Below are 16,585 nucleotides of genomic sequence, written 5' to 3'. Positions count from 1 at the left end.
CCAAGAATGGTTTTTACACAACAGAGAGGGGGGACAGGTGCAGGGTCCCCAGACAATGCCAATTTTGGTATGTCTGGACAAAGCCAAGACCCTAACCGGTCCTTCTGGAAAAAAGTCTTCTGACCCATGATCTGTAATGTGTTTAGGCCAGTGCCCATAAACAGGGCTTTTTCATTTGCATCATTCTCTATTTTAAAAGCTCTCCCTTGCATTCCTGTTTTATCTACTCCCCCGTGCAACCCATCGGATGACAAGGGCCCTCCTGCTGGAGTCGCATCCCCTCGCACCACAGGGGAAAAGGTGGGCCCTGCCAAGAGGCATCCTGTCCTAGTCTGTCAGGGTTGCTATGACAGGTACCACAGGCTGGGTGGCTTAAACAACAGGAACATACGGTCTCAGAGTTTCAGCAGCTAGAAGTCCAAAATCAGGTGTCAGCAGGCCATGCTTTCTCTGAAGTCTGTAGGGTTCTGGGGGTGGCTTGCTGGTCACCCATGACTCATTTCTGCCCCCGTCACACGGTCATCTGGCTCCTTCTATGTCCTATTGACTTTGTGTCCAAATTTCCTCTTCTTACAGGACTCCAGGCACAGTGAACTAAAGCCCATCCTGATTCAGTCTGGCCTCATCCTTACTTAGAAGGATCTGCCAAGATTCTATTTATGAATAAGTTCAGGATAACCCACAGGAATAAGGATTAAGATTTAAACATCTCTTTCTGGGGGGTGTGATTCAATCCCTAACATTTCCTTGGATAACATAACCTTTCTTGGATAAACGGTAAAATCTCTTTTCCAGATCCCAGGGGCCGTGGGTAAGATCGCTGGTTACTGGACATTAAATCCCAGAGGCTGCTTTGCATAAATGATGCCCTTCCAAGGACAGCCAGGCTGAGGTTCATTTATACACTGATGTCCACCCTCCCCAAGCACTGGCAGCTTCCAGAATGTCATTTCTCTCTCAAGTCAATTCCAGACACAGCCAGAGACATCAGGCTCCCCAGGGAAGGGTGATAATTGAGCATTGCTTCAACCTGATTTCTTAAAAAATGTTTTATATCCTTCAGACTTTGCTTTCACCATTCCTGCGGAGGAGAGGCTGAGCTCTGCAGATAAGGGCTCTCTGCTACTCATCCTTGCACAGCCCAGTCAGCAAAACAAGCATCCCAGAGTGGCTTGGAGACCATCTCTTGTGTCCAGGGTCTCACCAGCCTCAACTCAGGTGGCTCACCGAAGTCTCCCTCCCATGCACTCACCATTTTGTGTCTTCCTGGAAAAGACTTTTGCAATTTTTCCTCCATCCCTGCATTTCCAGTGATATCTGGTGCCCTTATAGAGTCCCATCCCTGGTAACACCCCAGCTGGCTGGAGGTTTGTAGTGAGTTGGGGTCTGTCTCCTAAAACCACTCAAGGCCCTCAGCTGGGCAGGGAAGGAAGAGTAAGCAGAGACCCCGATGGAGGAACAAAATTTCAGGAACTTCCTGAGATTGAAAATAACCAACAAATAATAGGGTTTTAGAACCCAGATAGCCCTGTACATAAATGAAATCCAGCAGTATGTTGAAAGAAAAATATGCCATGACCACAGAATAGAAGAATGACTAAATACTAAGAATATTTATATAATCCATCATTTTCATAATTCATCATAATCTTAGATCAAAAGGAAAGATACCATTTCAATAGTGGCTGGAAAGTCAGTGGCAACATTCGAGATCCATTTCTGATTAGAATAAAAGGAGGAAGAAAGAAGCTCAATGAAAATGGAGTAGGAGGAACTGTCCACAAAGTGATAAAAAGAAGAGAGAAAAAGACAGAAAGCCCGGTAAGGAGACATTCGAAGTAAATGAGCAAAACTTAGTAACCTTCCTATAGATCAACAAGGTGTCATAGAAAAAAACGAAGTAGAAAAAATGTCTCATTAGCAATCACAAATGACTGGAAATAAAGGTAACAAAAACTCTGCCAGACCCATACAAATAAAACTATAAAAAATTTACCGAGAAGCTCTACAGTTTGAATTGATCAAGAATCATACTATTTTTCTGGAGGGCAAGACACCATTTTCTAAAGAGGCCAGTTTCCCCTGACTGATTCTATAGAGGTACCACCATACAAGAAAATTCACAAGATTTTTTTTTTCCCCAGAAGGAGAAATAAGAGAAGATTGCACAAGATGGGCCTGAGGCTTCTCCATAAAATGAAACATGCAATAAAAGTCAGGCAAGTTTTGAAAGAGAATAATGAAAGAGGTTTGTAGAGCAGATGTTAAAAATGATAAAACTTCAGTAATTAAAGCCATTTGGCCATAAAAGGCCAAAATAGAAAGACGGATCAACAGAACAGAATTAAAAGGCAGCTAAATAAATAAATAAATAAATAACAAAGAAAAAGTAGTTGCTAAAATAAAGGCAGAAATGTTTAATTTCAGAACAAATTGAAAGAAAGAAACCTGACAGCTGATTTCATCCACATTTTCACAGGTTTCATAGGTTTTCTGTCCATTCTTCTTCCTTCCCTGAAAACCCAGCAATGTCCAGCCAGTATGTGAAACTTAGAAGGCCCGACCCATGGCCCTTGGTACCCGATTTCCCCTGTCCTGCTAGGACCCGACTTGCCAGCTAAAGTGCCAAGCGGGTTCACAGCCGAATGGGTGCAGAATTTCTGTTTGCTGTGATGAAAAAGTTTGGGTCATGGATGGTAGTGATGGTAGCACAATATTGTGAAGGTAATTAACACCACCGATTGTACACTTGCAAGTGGTTAAAATGGGAAATTGTGAGCTGTGTATATAGTGCTACAATAAAAAGTATTTTTCAAAAATGCAAGCACAAAGTCAACAGTAGCAAACAGCAATTTTGTTCCACCAGTTTTTGAAGCGGTAATTCAATTTGGTAGGTTGCTACCAGAGTAACACAACTAAGCTTGTGCCAAACATCTGTGTAAAGACCCATGAAATCTCCTTCCACCTCCAGGACCATGTCCAAAGTCTATCACACAGCGTAAAAGGCAGTGCACACCCTCGCCCCTTACCTCTCCATGCTCCTCTGTGGCTGACTCCTCTGGGCTAACTTCATCTCCCCTGCTTCTCCCTCCCCCACGAGTGCGCTGGGCTCCGGGCACTCGGTTCTCTGAGCAAATGGCAGCTCTGCTCTGCAGCTGATCCCAACCCCAGGTCCACCCACCAGGGTGTCACAAATAACACCCTCTGGGTGCCATAATTTTTTACAAATAGGCTTTACACACTGCAGTATTATATTACTATGTTATAATATATGTTATGTTTTATATCATATTATATTATGTTTGTATATTATATTATTATATTAATTATATTATACTTTGCTTTATTATATATTATATTATTAATTATATAGGCTAGGCTAGGCTAGGCTAGGATGGGACACAATACTATGTTGTGTCACAGCTCAAGGGGGCTTTACCAGTCAAAAGACCAAAGAGAATGCCCAACATTTGCTGAAACATGAGCTTTATTTGGGGCTTACTCACAGGAAGGCAGAATTCAAACGGATTTTCTCTAGCCGGGCAGGAACCGTTTTTGCAGGGAAAATCGGCCGTGTGATTCAGAAAACAGCAAGCCCTTTTATATGAGTTTTAGACAAAAACATTCCTAAGGGTGGGGGGAGCATAAATGCAGGAACAGGTCACTCTGACCTGAGGGGTGGTGCAGGAAGGACTAGAATAACACTTGAACAATTACATTTTGCTTTTTTTGTGAGACTAAGAGTCTCTCATTTCCTGCCTGCTTCCCATAAAGTTACATTTGAAGGTTAATTTACCCTTTTTCTCCTTACTGGCTTACAAAGACAATAGGTTAAACATTTAGCTGCCTAGGTCATGCAGACTGCTGTGCACCAAAGATCTGCAGGCCTGTTTTGCTCAGGCCATGGGTTGCCACATGTTGTTTTATATTATATTATATGTATGCTATGTTTTATATTATGTATTATAGTGTATTGTATCATACATTGTATTATATGTATGTTTTTTTTATGATAGCATATCATTATATTCTCATATTGTCTATTTGTTTTAGTTTGCTAAGCTGCCAAAAGCAGGTACCATCAAATGGGTTGGCTTTTAATAGTGAGAATTTATTAGCTCACAAGCTTACAGTTCTGAGGCTGGGAAAATGTCCAAATCAAGGCATCATCAAGGCGATGCTTTCTTCCCAAAGACCAGCTGCCGGCGATCCTAGACTCCTCTGTCACATGGCAAGGCACATGGCGGTGTCTGCTGGTCTCTCCCTTCTCTCCCAAGTTTCATTGCTTCCAGCTTCCCACTTCCCTGGCTTTCCCTCTTTGTCTGAATTTCATTCTCTTATAAAGGACTCCAGTAAGAGGATTAAGACCCACCCTGAATGAGGTGGGTCACATCTCAACTTAAGATCTTAGTCACCAGAAGATCCTAGTTAGGACGGGTCCACACCCACAGGAAACGATTAACTTTAGAACATACTTCTCTAGGGTCCATAAAGCTTCAAACCATCACACTATTTATATGCTTAATTGTCTATCTCTTCCCTCAACAGCAGGGATTTGACCTCTCTCTGCCTCTGACTTCCCATTTATAAAATGATAATAGTCAGACTGTACCTACACAGAAATGTTTAATAATTACATGAGGTAGCACATACAAAGCATTTGGAACAGTGCCTGCCTAGCACTGGAAAGCTTCAATGAATATTAGCTATTATTATTATTACAGCTATCTGCTCTCTTCTTTTGAGTCTTTTTACCCCATTTGAATAGTCTCCCTTAGACTGTTGAAATAGCATCCAAATCATTAGTCTGTATTGGGTAGGTTTTTTCTTCTTCCTCCTTTCATGCATATTCATAATGAATCTATATTATTCCCAAGATTAAAAAATACTTTATTTTGAGAAGTTGTTCTTGATCAGGACTCGCCCCATGCAGTCCTTTTCTGAAGATGTGCAGAGGGAGAATCTGATTCTCTCCGGGACCCAGTGCCTGGAAGCACCATGGCCCTGGAGCATTTTCTAACTCTCACTCCACATCCTGCCTTGATGCACCACCCAGAACCCATGATCGATAATTTTAATGTACAATAATCACAGATGTTTGCATCCATTTCCTTTTACCATTGAGTACCATCCAGAGAGCATTCCAATACTTCTTTAAAATCCCCAGTGCATATTTTCATTGCAGTTAATAAGTCGGCCGCTGTATGTCTTTAAGCTTTTAAACGAATATTTCGATGTGGTGCCAGATAGGGGTCACAGCCTGGGGCCAGCTGTTCCGAGTGAGCCCTGAGCTACTCTCAGAAGTAGCCAGTGGTAGGAGGATTGGCCCCAAGGTCACAGTGAGGCAGCTTCTAGCTGCTCTTGAGGTCCCAGACAGAGTGCTAACCCAGGAAAGGCTGTGGTTGAACCCAGGGCTAACCAAGGAGGCTCCCCCAAGAGAACGGAGTCCTCAGGTGCTGTCACGTTAAACACTCAAAGAGATCACAGCGGGGTGTGTAGGGAGAAGACCTCCATTCCAGCCTCACGAACGACACAGGCAAAGCAGGCAGTCGTGGGATCAGGGCCACGGACTTCCAAGAGGGTGGGCTCAGTCCTGTTCAGCAACACGTTCTCACTTCATGACTGTAGTGCAGCTAATGGGGATGGAAGTGATGTGGCCTTTGCAATGGCTTTTGTGGACCTCTCATGGGGCTTAGATTCAGGAAAGCTCTCAATACCATTTCATGGCCTGCCTTGCTAAGATGCACAGAGTAAGCATGATGGCATGGAGGGCTGGCGGCATTTTTGCTTAATTTCTATAGGTACGTTTAGTGGTCAGCTTTGACTCAGACTACCACTGTTTGGGTGTAAGGGATGTGGGATGGGTTAGCACTGTAAAATAGAACCCAAACCATCCCATCCCTGCCCCATTCTCCCTTAGTCTAGAGCTGGTCCTCTCTTCCTTTTTCTTAGGTGAATCTGTGCATCACGCATCACCTGCTGCTCCTCTCTGCAAGCTCAGAGCTCGGGTCCCTGGGCACCATGACACTGTCTGGCTTCCTGGTCCCGAGGCCCTCCCTGGCCACCAGTTAGGGGCAGTGAGGGAGACGGCGGCACATTCCCTCTTTGAGACAATGTGGAACCAACAGTCGCCCCAACTCGTACCCTGGGCACCTGACACAGAGCGGATGTTCCACACTGATGTGACAAACCCATGCTGGGCGGTATTCACCATTGATGCATCTCACTAAATAATCCACTAGGAAGCCGAGCATGGAGGCTATAACTGAGTACTGACCTACCCATGGGGAAGAACCCAGTTCTTTTCATCCAACAAACAAACCCACCAAGAACCAGGCATTGTGCCAGGTGTTGAGATTCTAGACACAAACCCCGTCCTCCAGTTTTGCATTTCTGGCCAAGAGAAGGCTGTTACTGTGTGAGAAGGGGGTGCCAGGGGGCCAGGAGTCTCCATGCAAAGTGGGGAGGGCACCAATGACCACTGCAGGGAAGGAGGATGGCTGGCTCCTTAAAGGGGAGCAGGAATTAGGCAGAAAAGGATCAGGCTGGAACAGATAATCCAACAGAGACCCAAGCATTTCAAAGGCATCAGGGGTGGAGGACAGAGAGCAGGGGTGAACCTGGAGGTATGTTCAGAGACCACAGTGTGGTTGACCCCATGCAGAAGCTGTGCAGTCTGAAATTAACCCTGACAGCTCTGGGGAACCCCTGAAATCCTTCCAGAATTTTAAGCAGAGCAGTGACATTTTAGAAACATCCCTCTGTAGAGGATGGGCTGAAAGAGGACATTACTGGCCACTCAGTGCCCAGCCCCTTTGATGTGGGACATCCCCAGTGACATGCCCCCATCCAGCCCCAACCCTCGTCTCCACTCACTGCACCTCATGGAATCTCAGAGTTCTACGTGATCTTTTGACTTGTCTTTATTTTCTTTTCTAAATTACAGAAGTAACATATGATCATCCTAATGAGCAAAATAATCTACCACCTCGTGTGCCTTCCCACCCCTCAAGAGTAACAATCCAATAATATATCTTTCTATGTCTTGCTCCATGATCACATACAAGATTACATATGTGTATAATCTTGATACATTTCAGTTATTGTTCTTTGTTTTTACGGAAACAAGATTATACCATAAACATTAGTCAGCAATCTGCTTCTTATACTTAAAAAAAAAAATCATGCTTCCAAGTCAATGAATATAAATCTGTTTTTTTCTTTTTAGGAATTGCATACTATTCTACAGTATGGATACAACACAATTTATCCAGCTGTTCTCCTACTGATCGGTATCAAATAATGATCCAATAAACATCTTTGCACCATATCTTTAGAAGATATATTTGAAAGTTTGAGTGTTTTTTCTTTAAATAGCTATTTTCAAATTACTTTTCAAAGAGCTAGAGGCAATTCACACATTCCCAGCAGAAACACCCATTTCCCAGCATTGTCACCAACACCAGGGACTCCTTTTAATTTTCGTTCATCTGATGGCTTTAAAACCAACATCTCCTTGTTTTAATTTGAACTTTCCTATCTGCAAGGAAGAACTCCTTTTCAAATGCTTATTGGCCGTTTAAATTTTCCTTCTCTGAATTGTTTATTCATTTCCTCTGCCAATTTTTCTCTCGGATCATCTTTCTCTTAGTTTGTAGGAGCTCTTTCTCTATTAATAACCGAAAGCCTTTGTTCATCATATGCATTGCAAACATTTTCCCTAAGGCTCTCATTTGTCTTTTGACTTCATTTGAGGTATCTTTTACCTTAAAAGTTATCTGCTACCTGGTTTCTTGTCCAGACTTCTTAATGTGACTTTACCTGTACCTCTTAAGGGATCTCTTTTCTACTTCTATCCACTCCCTGTCTTTCCTATGGCACATGGGAACACACTTCAAAAGCTTTAGCCATGGACAAATGCCATAAAAATTATGAAATTTTAATTAAAAACTCCTAGGAAATGTAAACTATATACTACAGTTAATTATAATTATATATATAGAATTACATTATATATAATGCAATTATATATATAGAATTACATTATATATATAATTATAATAATATTTCAGCAATTTTTAAAAAGACACCACACTAATGCAAAATAGGGAAAATGTTGTGTGTGTGGAGGGGTTATATGGGAACTGGGTACTTTCTGCATGATTTTTCTGTAAAACTACAACTACTCTAATAGAAATTTTTCAAAAAAGAAAAAAAAGTTATCTTCTGAAATCAAGTGGATTTCATATTGTCTTTTATAGCTTCTGGGTCTCTGGTTTTGACTAAGCAGTTCTCTTCCACTCCATGATTTAACAAATAATTTCTTAAATCTGTATATTTTTTTGTAAATTGTGTGCCTGTCTGTCTGTCTGTGCCAGTATTCATGTACTTAAAATGGTGATCTGCCTTAAAGGAACAGTATAAAACTCAAACTACCACATGGGACATTTTGAAAACCTCATAAGAAAGATGAAGAGGCAATGAAAAACATTATGTTGTAAATGTATAAGGAGAATTGTGAGAGCCAACAAAAAAATATTTAACATCACCGTTGTAGTCTCCCTCAACCTCATTAGACATGAGCCCCAAAGAAAAGTCACTATCCCAACTCTGTCCTTTGTATTTTATTTAAATTGAAATTTTAAAAGCAACTAACTAAAGTGTGAGGCCTTTAAAGCCTAGAATCCATACCACTGAGTCCCATTAAAAAAAACCTTGGAGATGATTGGAACCTCAAGGATGTCACCATTGTGCCAAAATCATGCTAAACATAGTCTGAATTGCTGACGGTTGTTAGGGGGCCTTGTCTTCGTTGACAAATAAACTTAAAGCACAGATTATAGGGACATGCTGTCTTTTTTTGTCCCTTGAAGACATCTGCCCCTCCAGATCAGCCATTCTCTAAAGATTTCTAGTAAATTACCAAAAATTCCTACAAGTCCCACAAGCATCCACACCACCTGCAAAGATTGCAGTCACTCAGTCCAACTCAGTTCTGACTCCAATGACCTGGATTTAGGCCACCGCACAGGGCAAGGCCAAGACTCTACAAGGCTGCCCATCAGCCACCAGTCGCCACCTTGGGGCCCAGAGCACCCACACTTCTAACCAATGGGCTTCAAATTTGGAAGTTCCCACCACTCCCCTCGGGTTTGAAACTTCACTGGAACAACTCAACAGAACTCACTGAAATCACTACGCTTAACGATTACCATTTCATCATAGTAGAAGAAAATGCATAAGAAGTCAAAAGAAGAGCCGTATAGGAAGAGGTCTGGGAGGGTCTCAACCACAAGCCTCTGCGTCCTCTCCACGTGGAGTCAGGACACATCACTGCCCTGGCCCACGGATGTATCTTCTCAGTCATGGAGGCCCACTGGAGCCTCAAGTGTCCCCAGTTGATACGGGGTCTCACTACATAGGCATGAGCGACGGAATCAGCGTCCACGTGGCTGCACTCCATCTTCAAACCCCCACCTCTACCAGCATCAGGGAGGTGGGCTGATATGACCTGGCTCAATGCCCCACTCCCCCAGCCACATGGTTGGTTCTCCTGGTGGGGTCAGCGCCCACCGTGAGACTGCAGGTGTGGCTGGCCCCTCCTTGTCTTCTCATTAGCATACGAACGATCAGATATGGTCCTGGGCCTACCAAGAAGGAAAAAAGGCACTCTTATCACAGGACATTCCAAAGGTTCCCTCCCCAGGAACTGAGGACAGAGACCAGCCAGAGTTTTTCATTATATGGCAGTTAGATTCCAGTTTAATAGTGGCTCCTCACAGATGAGACCTTGGCTGCTAGGCTTGGAGACACACGGGACCGAGCACGTACCCGAACATGGCAACCAGCAAGTTGACCAGCAGGATGTTGGTGGAGAGCATGTATATGCAGACGAGGGGGATGGTGATCCACTCTGGGAACCGGGGCAGATTGTGCTCGTCCAGCTCCACACACAGCGGCTTGGACTCATTCCCGGTGAAGGTGCAGTGGGCAAAGTCATACGTGGTACCTGCGGGGAGAAGCCAGGAGGCCAAGTGAGGACCCTGTGGAGGGGGCTGTGCCATGGTAGCCCAGGGGCTGCAACAGGAAGTTCATGTCATGTGCTGGGCACTGCTGTAGGCATTTTATCCAAACAAGGTGCAATCCTTAGAATCACCCTCTTTATCCACTTGATAAGTATTTACTGAGCAGTTCCTATGAGCCAGGGACTCCACTAGGGTCTGGGATGAAAGAAACAGGAACACAGCTAAGGTCCTTGCCCTGAAGGAGCTTCCAGCCTCTTTGGGTAAGCAGATAATCAACTGCACAAGCATAAAATCTCAGCCCGCAGGAAGTGCTAACAAGAACGTGGACAAGGCACTCTGTAGGTGTAAACTAAGGGAACTCGTCCAGGGGGGAACAGCTCCCCAAGGAAAATGTCTCTGAACTGAGAGTAGAAGGATGAGCCAGCACCAGCTACGTGAATGAAGATGGATGAGCACCCAGAGCATCCCTGAAGAGGGACTGGCACATGCAAAGGCCCTGTGGCAGGAAAGGTTAGGAAACGTCCCTCGAAGTGAAAGAATAAGTTGTGCAATAACCAGACATTAATTTTTTTAGTTTTAAACCAAAAGCAGTGGGAATCCATTAGACAGTTTGAGGTAGAGGAATGACACATCAGATTCTCTTTATTAAAGGATCGCCCTGGCTGCAGCCCAGATTGGAAGGAGCCAGAGGGGAACGTGAAGAGACTGCAACTAAGTCGTGCAGGCAAGTGATGGGGTAAGGGTCAGTAGGGGTGGGGGGGTAAAAAGTGGTTGGAATTGGAAGATATTTAGGAGACAAAATTAACAAAACAAGCTGATGAATTGGATATAGGGTGGGGGATGAAATAATAGGAAGTGCCAAGGACCACACCTAGGTTTCTGATTTGCACAACTCTATGAACACAAGTGACAGATTCTAAAATGGGGTACCCCCGAGGAAGTCCTAGTATAGCAGGGAGGATTGAGGGTCTTCATTTGGACATGTTTAGGTGTGTCTGAGAAGTCCAAGGAGAAGGCAGTGGGAAGAGGGGGTCTCTGGGCTAGAATGTGTGAGGGAGACCACCACGGTCAGTGAGAGGCCGCGAAGGGTAGCTGGAGCTATCCCGGTTTTATCCATAACGGAACTGGGAGGCAGATGGTTCCAGCTACTTCCCAAGAGCATCTTTGGAATTCTTAGTGGCTGATCAGGACTTGAACCCCACCTGCCACTTGCTGTCTGGACCAATGCACACTGCTGCCACAGAGGACCTGCACCACTGACTTGCAGGGCCACCATGAGGGCTACACGTGTCCACTCATGGAAAGCGCCTTGCACAGTGTGCAGGTGAGAGATAATAACAAGGTCACTGCAATTGTTTCATGGAAAAGAAATGTTTCTAAGGCCTTGGAAGAAGCTGCAGGATAAAGGACCAGAAAGACTGTCTGAGGTCATTAGGATAATAAAGGAAAAAGAGGTCATGAGGATAATAAAGGAAAAAGAGAGGAGCTGGAAAATGTAACCAACAGGAGCAACATCCAATCATTTATATCTTTGGGTGGACAAGCCAGGGCCACTGCCAGCCTCATAACAATGCTTTGAACAGTTCATTCAGAGCACACGCCAATTTACACAGGCCCCATGCTCTCCTTATGCAAACTGGATGTGGGCAAATGAATGTCGCCCTGCCTTCATTAGCCTGCTTCCAAAACTTAGTTGGCAGTGAGCTAAAGTTGGAAATTTGAATTCCAGGTCCAATGCAAAATTTTCATTATTGCATTGTTTTGAAATAAATGGATAACAAGTCCCTCTATGTGCAGGAATGGACAATTCCCGGCACTTGCTTCCAAACCAGTGAGCTTGTTGCTTTCAGTGTTGCTGTTGAAACTATGAGATACCCTATTTTTAAGAAGGTTTAAAAATTGCTGGCTGAAATGTTTGGGACCAATTTGCAAGGTTCACTTAAAATCCTGTTCAGTAGCCCAAAAAAGGTTTTGAGGTTAGTTTTCAATCCATGGTGTTGGGCCCAATTTCAGCTGTGTGTTTCTGGAAACGCCACCCCAGAGTCAGAGCTGGGAGCCCCAAAGGCCGGTTCAGGAAACCGTCACCTTCTTCCAGCTCCACTTCCTCCCGAGCCGAAAGCCAGGCTTACCGTCCACATCACTGGGCACCTGGCCGAACATGGCCAGGTAAGGCTCATAGATGACCGAGCGGAATATCCACCTCCAGCGATGCTCGTTTTGCCTCAGAATGCCTTGCCTGGCCACGCCGAAGGCCACCATCCACACCGCAAAGAGGAACAGGAAGAAGAACACGTCGATCAGCTGTCGAGGGAGCACATCAGAAGGGAGTCAGGGCAGCACCCACAGTCTGCTCGTCCCCTCGGCCCAGCCATTCTCAATTGACAATGGAGAAGGGCGGGGGCCTCCAGGGAATCTAACCCACCCAACGTTCAGTCACTCATTTAAAAAGTGGCCAGCGTCACCTTTGGGTCTTGTGACATCTGTTTCCCAGAATTAAAATTGACTTTTGTATTTCTGCTGAGTGGTCCCCAAACCAGCTTGGTAACAGCAGCTTTCTAAGCAAGAGACAGACACCAGCTCCAGAGCAAAAAGAGGGCCTCAACATTGGGAGCACCTCTTTCCACCATGAAGTTCACATTCTTTAAATCCCTAAATTGTTTCCTTAGATTTTGTTTTTGGAAAAAGAAAAGCTATCCATGTTAGACAAGAATGAACAGTTCAATTTTTTTTTCATCTTTTGCACTCATAGCATGACTTCACAGTGACTCGATGCCTCAGGTATGCTTTGAATTAAAACCACAAACTCCAAAGAACCTCAGTGTTGGAAATGAACTTCCAGATGTGCTCATCCAAATGCCCATCTGATTTAAAGACACAAACGGCCTGGGCCATCTGGAAAGCAAATTTAGGAAAGCAATGTTGTCTATGCTTAATTATCCTTCAGCTACATGACTATAAAACAGGTCTGGTAGTATTTTTATTTAATCTATATAACACGATTATAAGATGGAGTTTCCAATCTGAGCTCTGCTTCCAGCTCATTGCATATCTCTAGGCAAACATATTAACCTCTTTGAACCCGATTGTCCACATCTATAAAACAGGTATAAAAGTCCCTACTCTGCCTGTGCAGTCAGCAAATTAAGATTCCAATGAGAACGAATCGCTAAAAGCACTTTGTAAAAGGATTGAGGTTGTAAGCAAGGCATTGAATTAGCTGTTTCCTCCTCAGAGCCATCTGTTGTTAAATTTTAAGCCGGGAGAAGCCTCTGATGAAAACATCAAAGAAAGCAAATCTTATTGATTATGTAATGCAAAAGTTACTCCATGGACAAAAAAAAAATCCTCCTATCAGCAATTAAAGGAACTCTGGGTATAGCATGAAAAATAACCTCTGCAAGCATTCTTGACTCTTACCATCCTCTGCAACATTATAATCTTGGGTCCTAAATTTCTGCTTACAGTGAAAATATGGATCAACCTTAGAGTGAATATAATGTAATCCAGGCAAAAAATGACTCGTCCTGAATACAAAGAGCTTTTATTAGAAGAGTGGAGCCTATGGAAAAAAGGGGAACAGAATTTGTGAGACACTGACAAAACATTTCAAAATTTTGTTTTTAAAAATAACCACACCTTAAAAAAATAGCCCAAAGCTGGGGGATTGAGAGTGGGTAAAAAGTCGGCAGGGGACACCACCCACCTGTCAGTCAGTCACCGCTGAAGACCAAAGGTCTTCAAAGGTCTCTGCCCTCGTGGACTCAGGTAGAGCCAAGGGCTTCAGGGGTTCTTTCACACAAAGCCAAGCTTCAGCCTTCCCACCTCTTGAGCCCTTCATCCTCAAATACCTCCTGCAGAAACCCAAACCTATTATTGCTATGTTCCCTGGCTCACAAAGCTCCCATAATGATCTCAATCCCCAACCCTGCAACCACTGGGGACTTGACCCTCCCAACTTTCCCCTAATGAAACCAGCCTCCTTCCCACCAGATCATTTGACCAGGCAACCACTTGCTAATGCGTTCCTTGAACAGCCATATGTGCTTTCTAACCAGAATGCTCCAAAATAACGCGAACCAACTGTGGTTCAAATGCTGGGACTTTTAACCCCAGCAGGAGGAGAGATTTTTTGAGGGGGAAATTGGGTTCTCATCTCCTTCAAATTGCAAGTTAAGCACTCCTTGCAAACCATCTCATTCTGCATTGGTTTAAACTATTAAGTTAGGCTTCTCTGCAAAGGGATACTATGTGTACTGCTCAAATAACTGCTAGCCTGAACTTAAAGCTATTTGGGGAAGGCATGGCCAGTGCAGGCTTAGATGATGTGACCATGGTTTTGAGGAGGAGCTGATCCTCGACTTCCCTATCACATGAAGTGCACATTGCTTTTTGCCTTCAATGGAAATTTCTGGTTGGTTCTTCTGATCACACCCTCTGGCCTTAGGAGTGAGAAAACACACTTGTCACCAAAAGGGGAGCTTCCACAGACAGCATTCAAGTTGAAATAAAGTACGTGGAAGGACAAACTGTACAATATTTAATACCTTCATCATCCCCCACCCTCCTCAATTTCTAATTATCTCTCCCCAAAGGCTATAAGAACAAATTAAAAACCATGAAGAACCCCTTGGCAATTACAGATCACTGGGAGAAGACACAAACTTAGACCAACTCAGCTGCATCTCTAAGAGGCAGAGACGATGGCCTTTTATAATAATCTCTAATGGGGGAATAAATTGGCCTCTCTTGGGCTCCAAACCACCAAACCGCCAAAGATCTTGTCTCCACCTTTATGCCCCATAGAATCGCTTAAAACCTGAAATGGGGAAAGGTGCTGAGGACTACTTACCGAAATGCAATCCCTGCTATGAAGTAAAAAAGCCCAAGGGTGTCCATAACGTTCCACAGGTCAGTAAAATAATTCACCCCATTTATGTACCACTGCAACACAGAAAAGGGGTGGAGAGGACATCAACAGCCTGGAAACATCAACCACTTACAGATTCTTTAATGTTCACTCATCTTTTCCCCAGGAGTTAATTTTTTAGTCAATGATTGGTTTGTTTAACTCTTTCTTATGTTAAGTGAGCTGTACCACATGCCCTACACTATCCTAAGGGAAATAAAAAAACAGGTTGCACACAGTCTGTTCTGTTATTCATGCGTTGCTGACAAAGTCAAGAAAAAGGACTCATGTATCCTTACTACTAAAGATGAACCCACAGGGAGTGAGTACCTGTGTGGGCAAATGTGAAGCACCCAAGCCACCATGTTCAGTGGGGTAGGCTGTGCACTGCACAACACTAGAAGGTGTTACCCAAACTGCAGTCAGCGTAGATTTGTGAATTTATTATGAAAATTTTCTGGCACACAGAAATAAAAACATCTTGACAAAAGGAACCTCTATCATTCATAATTTCTAGGAAGAAAGTATGACCAGAAAACTCTGAGTCAGAAAGGGGAAGGATTCTCAATGAAAAGGCTGCATCTGGACAACTGTGTCAATCCATAACCTGGATTTGGGGTGATGGGTAACTCTTTCATTCATTCATTCAAAACATATGTATAAGAGCAAATGGGATTCTAAACACCAGTGCTGGGCTCCTAGGATACAAAGAATCAGATCCTCAAGGAATCCACTGTTCCATGAGAAAGACAGACATTAAAATAAAAAGCAATAATGGGTGGAAGGGAGATAAGACCAAAGGCCCAAGGGAGCTCAAAGAAGGAAACCACCAGATTTACTTGTGCACGGCAGGAAAGTAGTGGCAAAGAAGTGTCACCAAAGGACCACGGCACTTTCCAATTTTACTGCATGAACTCATCCATGAGTCCATGTGATATTCAGATAGTATGTTTCCTACTTGGCAGCTGAAACTAGCCTATAGAGGCCAAGGAACTTGTCCAAGGGCACACAGTCAGCAAGGGGCAAGGACGTGTGGTCCTGACTCGTCACTGGTTGCTTCCTCCTAACATCACGTGACTTCTTTAGATCCTACAGAGATCCCATGATCTTGGACTTGGAAGAGATTCAAGAGACATCACTGATTTCTCAAGAAGAATTTCCTTTCATCCGCTTAGGAGTGCCAATAGCAACTCTGGTGGGCATAGAGTGTGACAGGGTTATGAAATCAAGTTATCAATGAACTATTAACGTCTCCCCAATCTGAGCAACCCAGTTTGACCACGGTCCACTGTGTGATGGCTGACCTTGTGGACAACACAATCCTCAGGGCTCAGAAACTGAGTTGGGATCCCTGGAGGAGGCAGTGGGAACTGTCCACTTGGGTGGCCCCAGTGGTATTGCCCTGACACCCACCAAGAACCACCTGCTCTTCCAGGGACAGGCACATCGAGCGTGGCTGGGTCAGGTGCTCCCTGCTGCCTGCTTCCCCCTTTGAGACTCTCATCTTAGAGACACAAAGGGGCAACCCAGGCAGCCTCGGCCCAGGCTCAGTCTCTGCCTGGGTGATTTTCAGAAGCCTAGCCAACATGAGGGGAGACACCTGAAGTAGATCAGTTTTGGGGTTCTACAGCACCACTGCAGTGAGAAAACATCT

At 44.1% G+C, this 16,585-nt stretch overlaps 1 protein-coding gene across 1 annotated transcript in view; it reads right to left on the bottom strand.

Annotated features, from left to right (window-relative positions):
- TRPM8 (transient receptor potential cation channel subfamily M member 8) overlaps positions 1–16,585 on the bottom strand; it is a 140,812-nt gene that overhangs the window by 18,606 nt on the left and 105,621 nt on the right. The window contains exons 18-21 of the mRNA XM_037849528.1: positions 14,875–14,966; positions 13,443–13,584; positions 12,155–12,326; positions 9,832–10,009 (exon numbers count right to left, since the gene is read on the bottom strand). Coding sequence (XP_037705456.1) covers positions 9,832–10,009; positions 12,155–12,326; positions 13,443–13,584; positions 14,875–14,966 — 584 coding nt within the window. The remainder of the gene's footprint in view (positions 1–9,831; positions 10,010–12,154; positions 12,327–13,442; positions 13,585–14,874; positions 14,967–16,585) is intronic.

The sequence above is a fragment of the Choloepus didactylus genome, chromosome 9 (genome assembly GCF_015220235.1).
Source record: "Choloepus didactylus isolate mChoDid1 chromosome 9, mChoDid1.pri, whole genome shotgun sequence".
NCBI lineage: Eukaryota > Metazoa > Chordata > Mammalia > Pilosa > Megalonychidae > Choloepus > Choloepus didactylus.
This window is presented reverse-complemented; position numbering and strand designations above follow the sequence as displayed.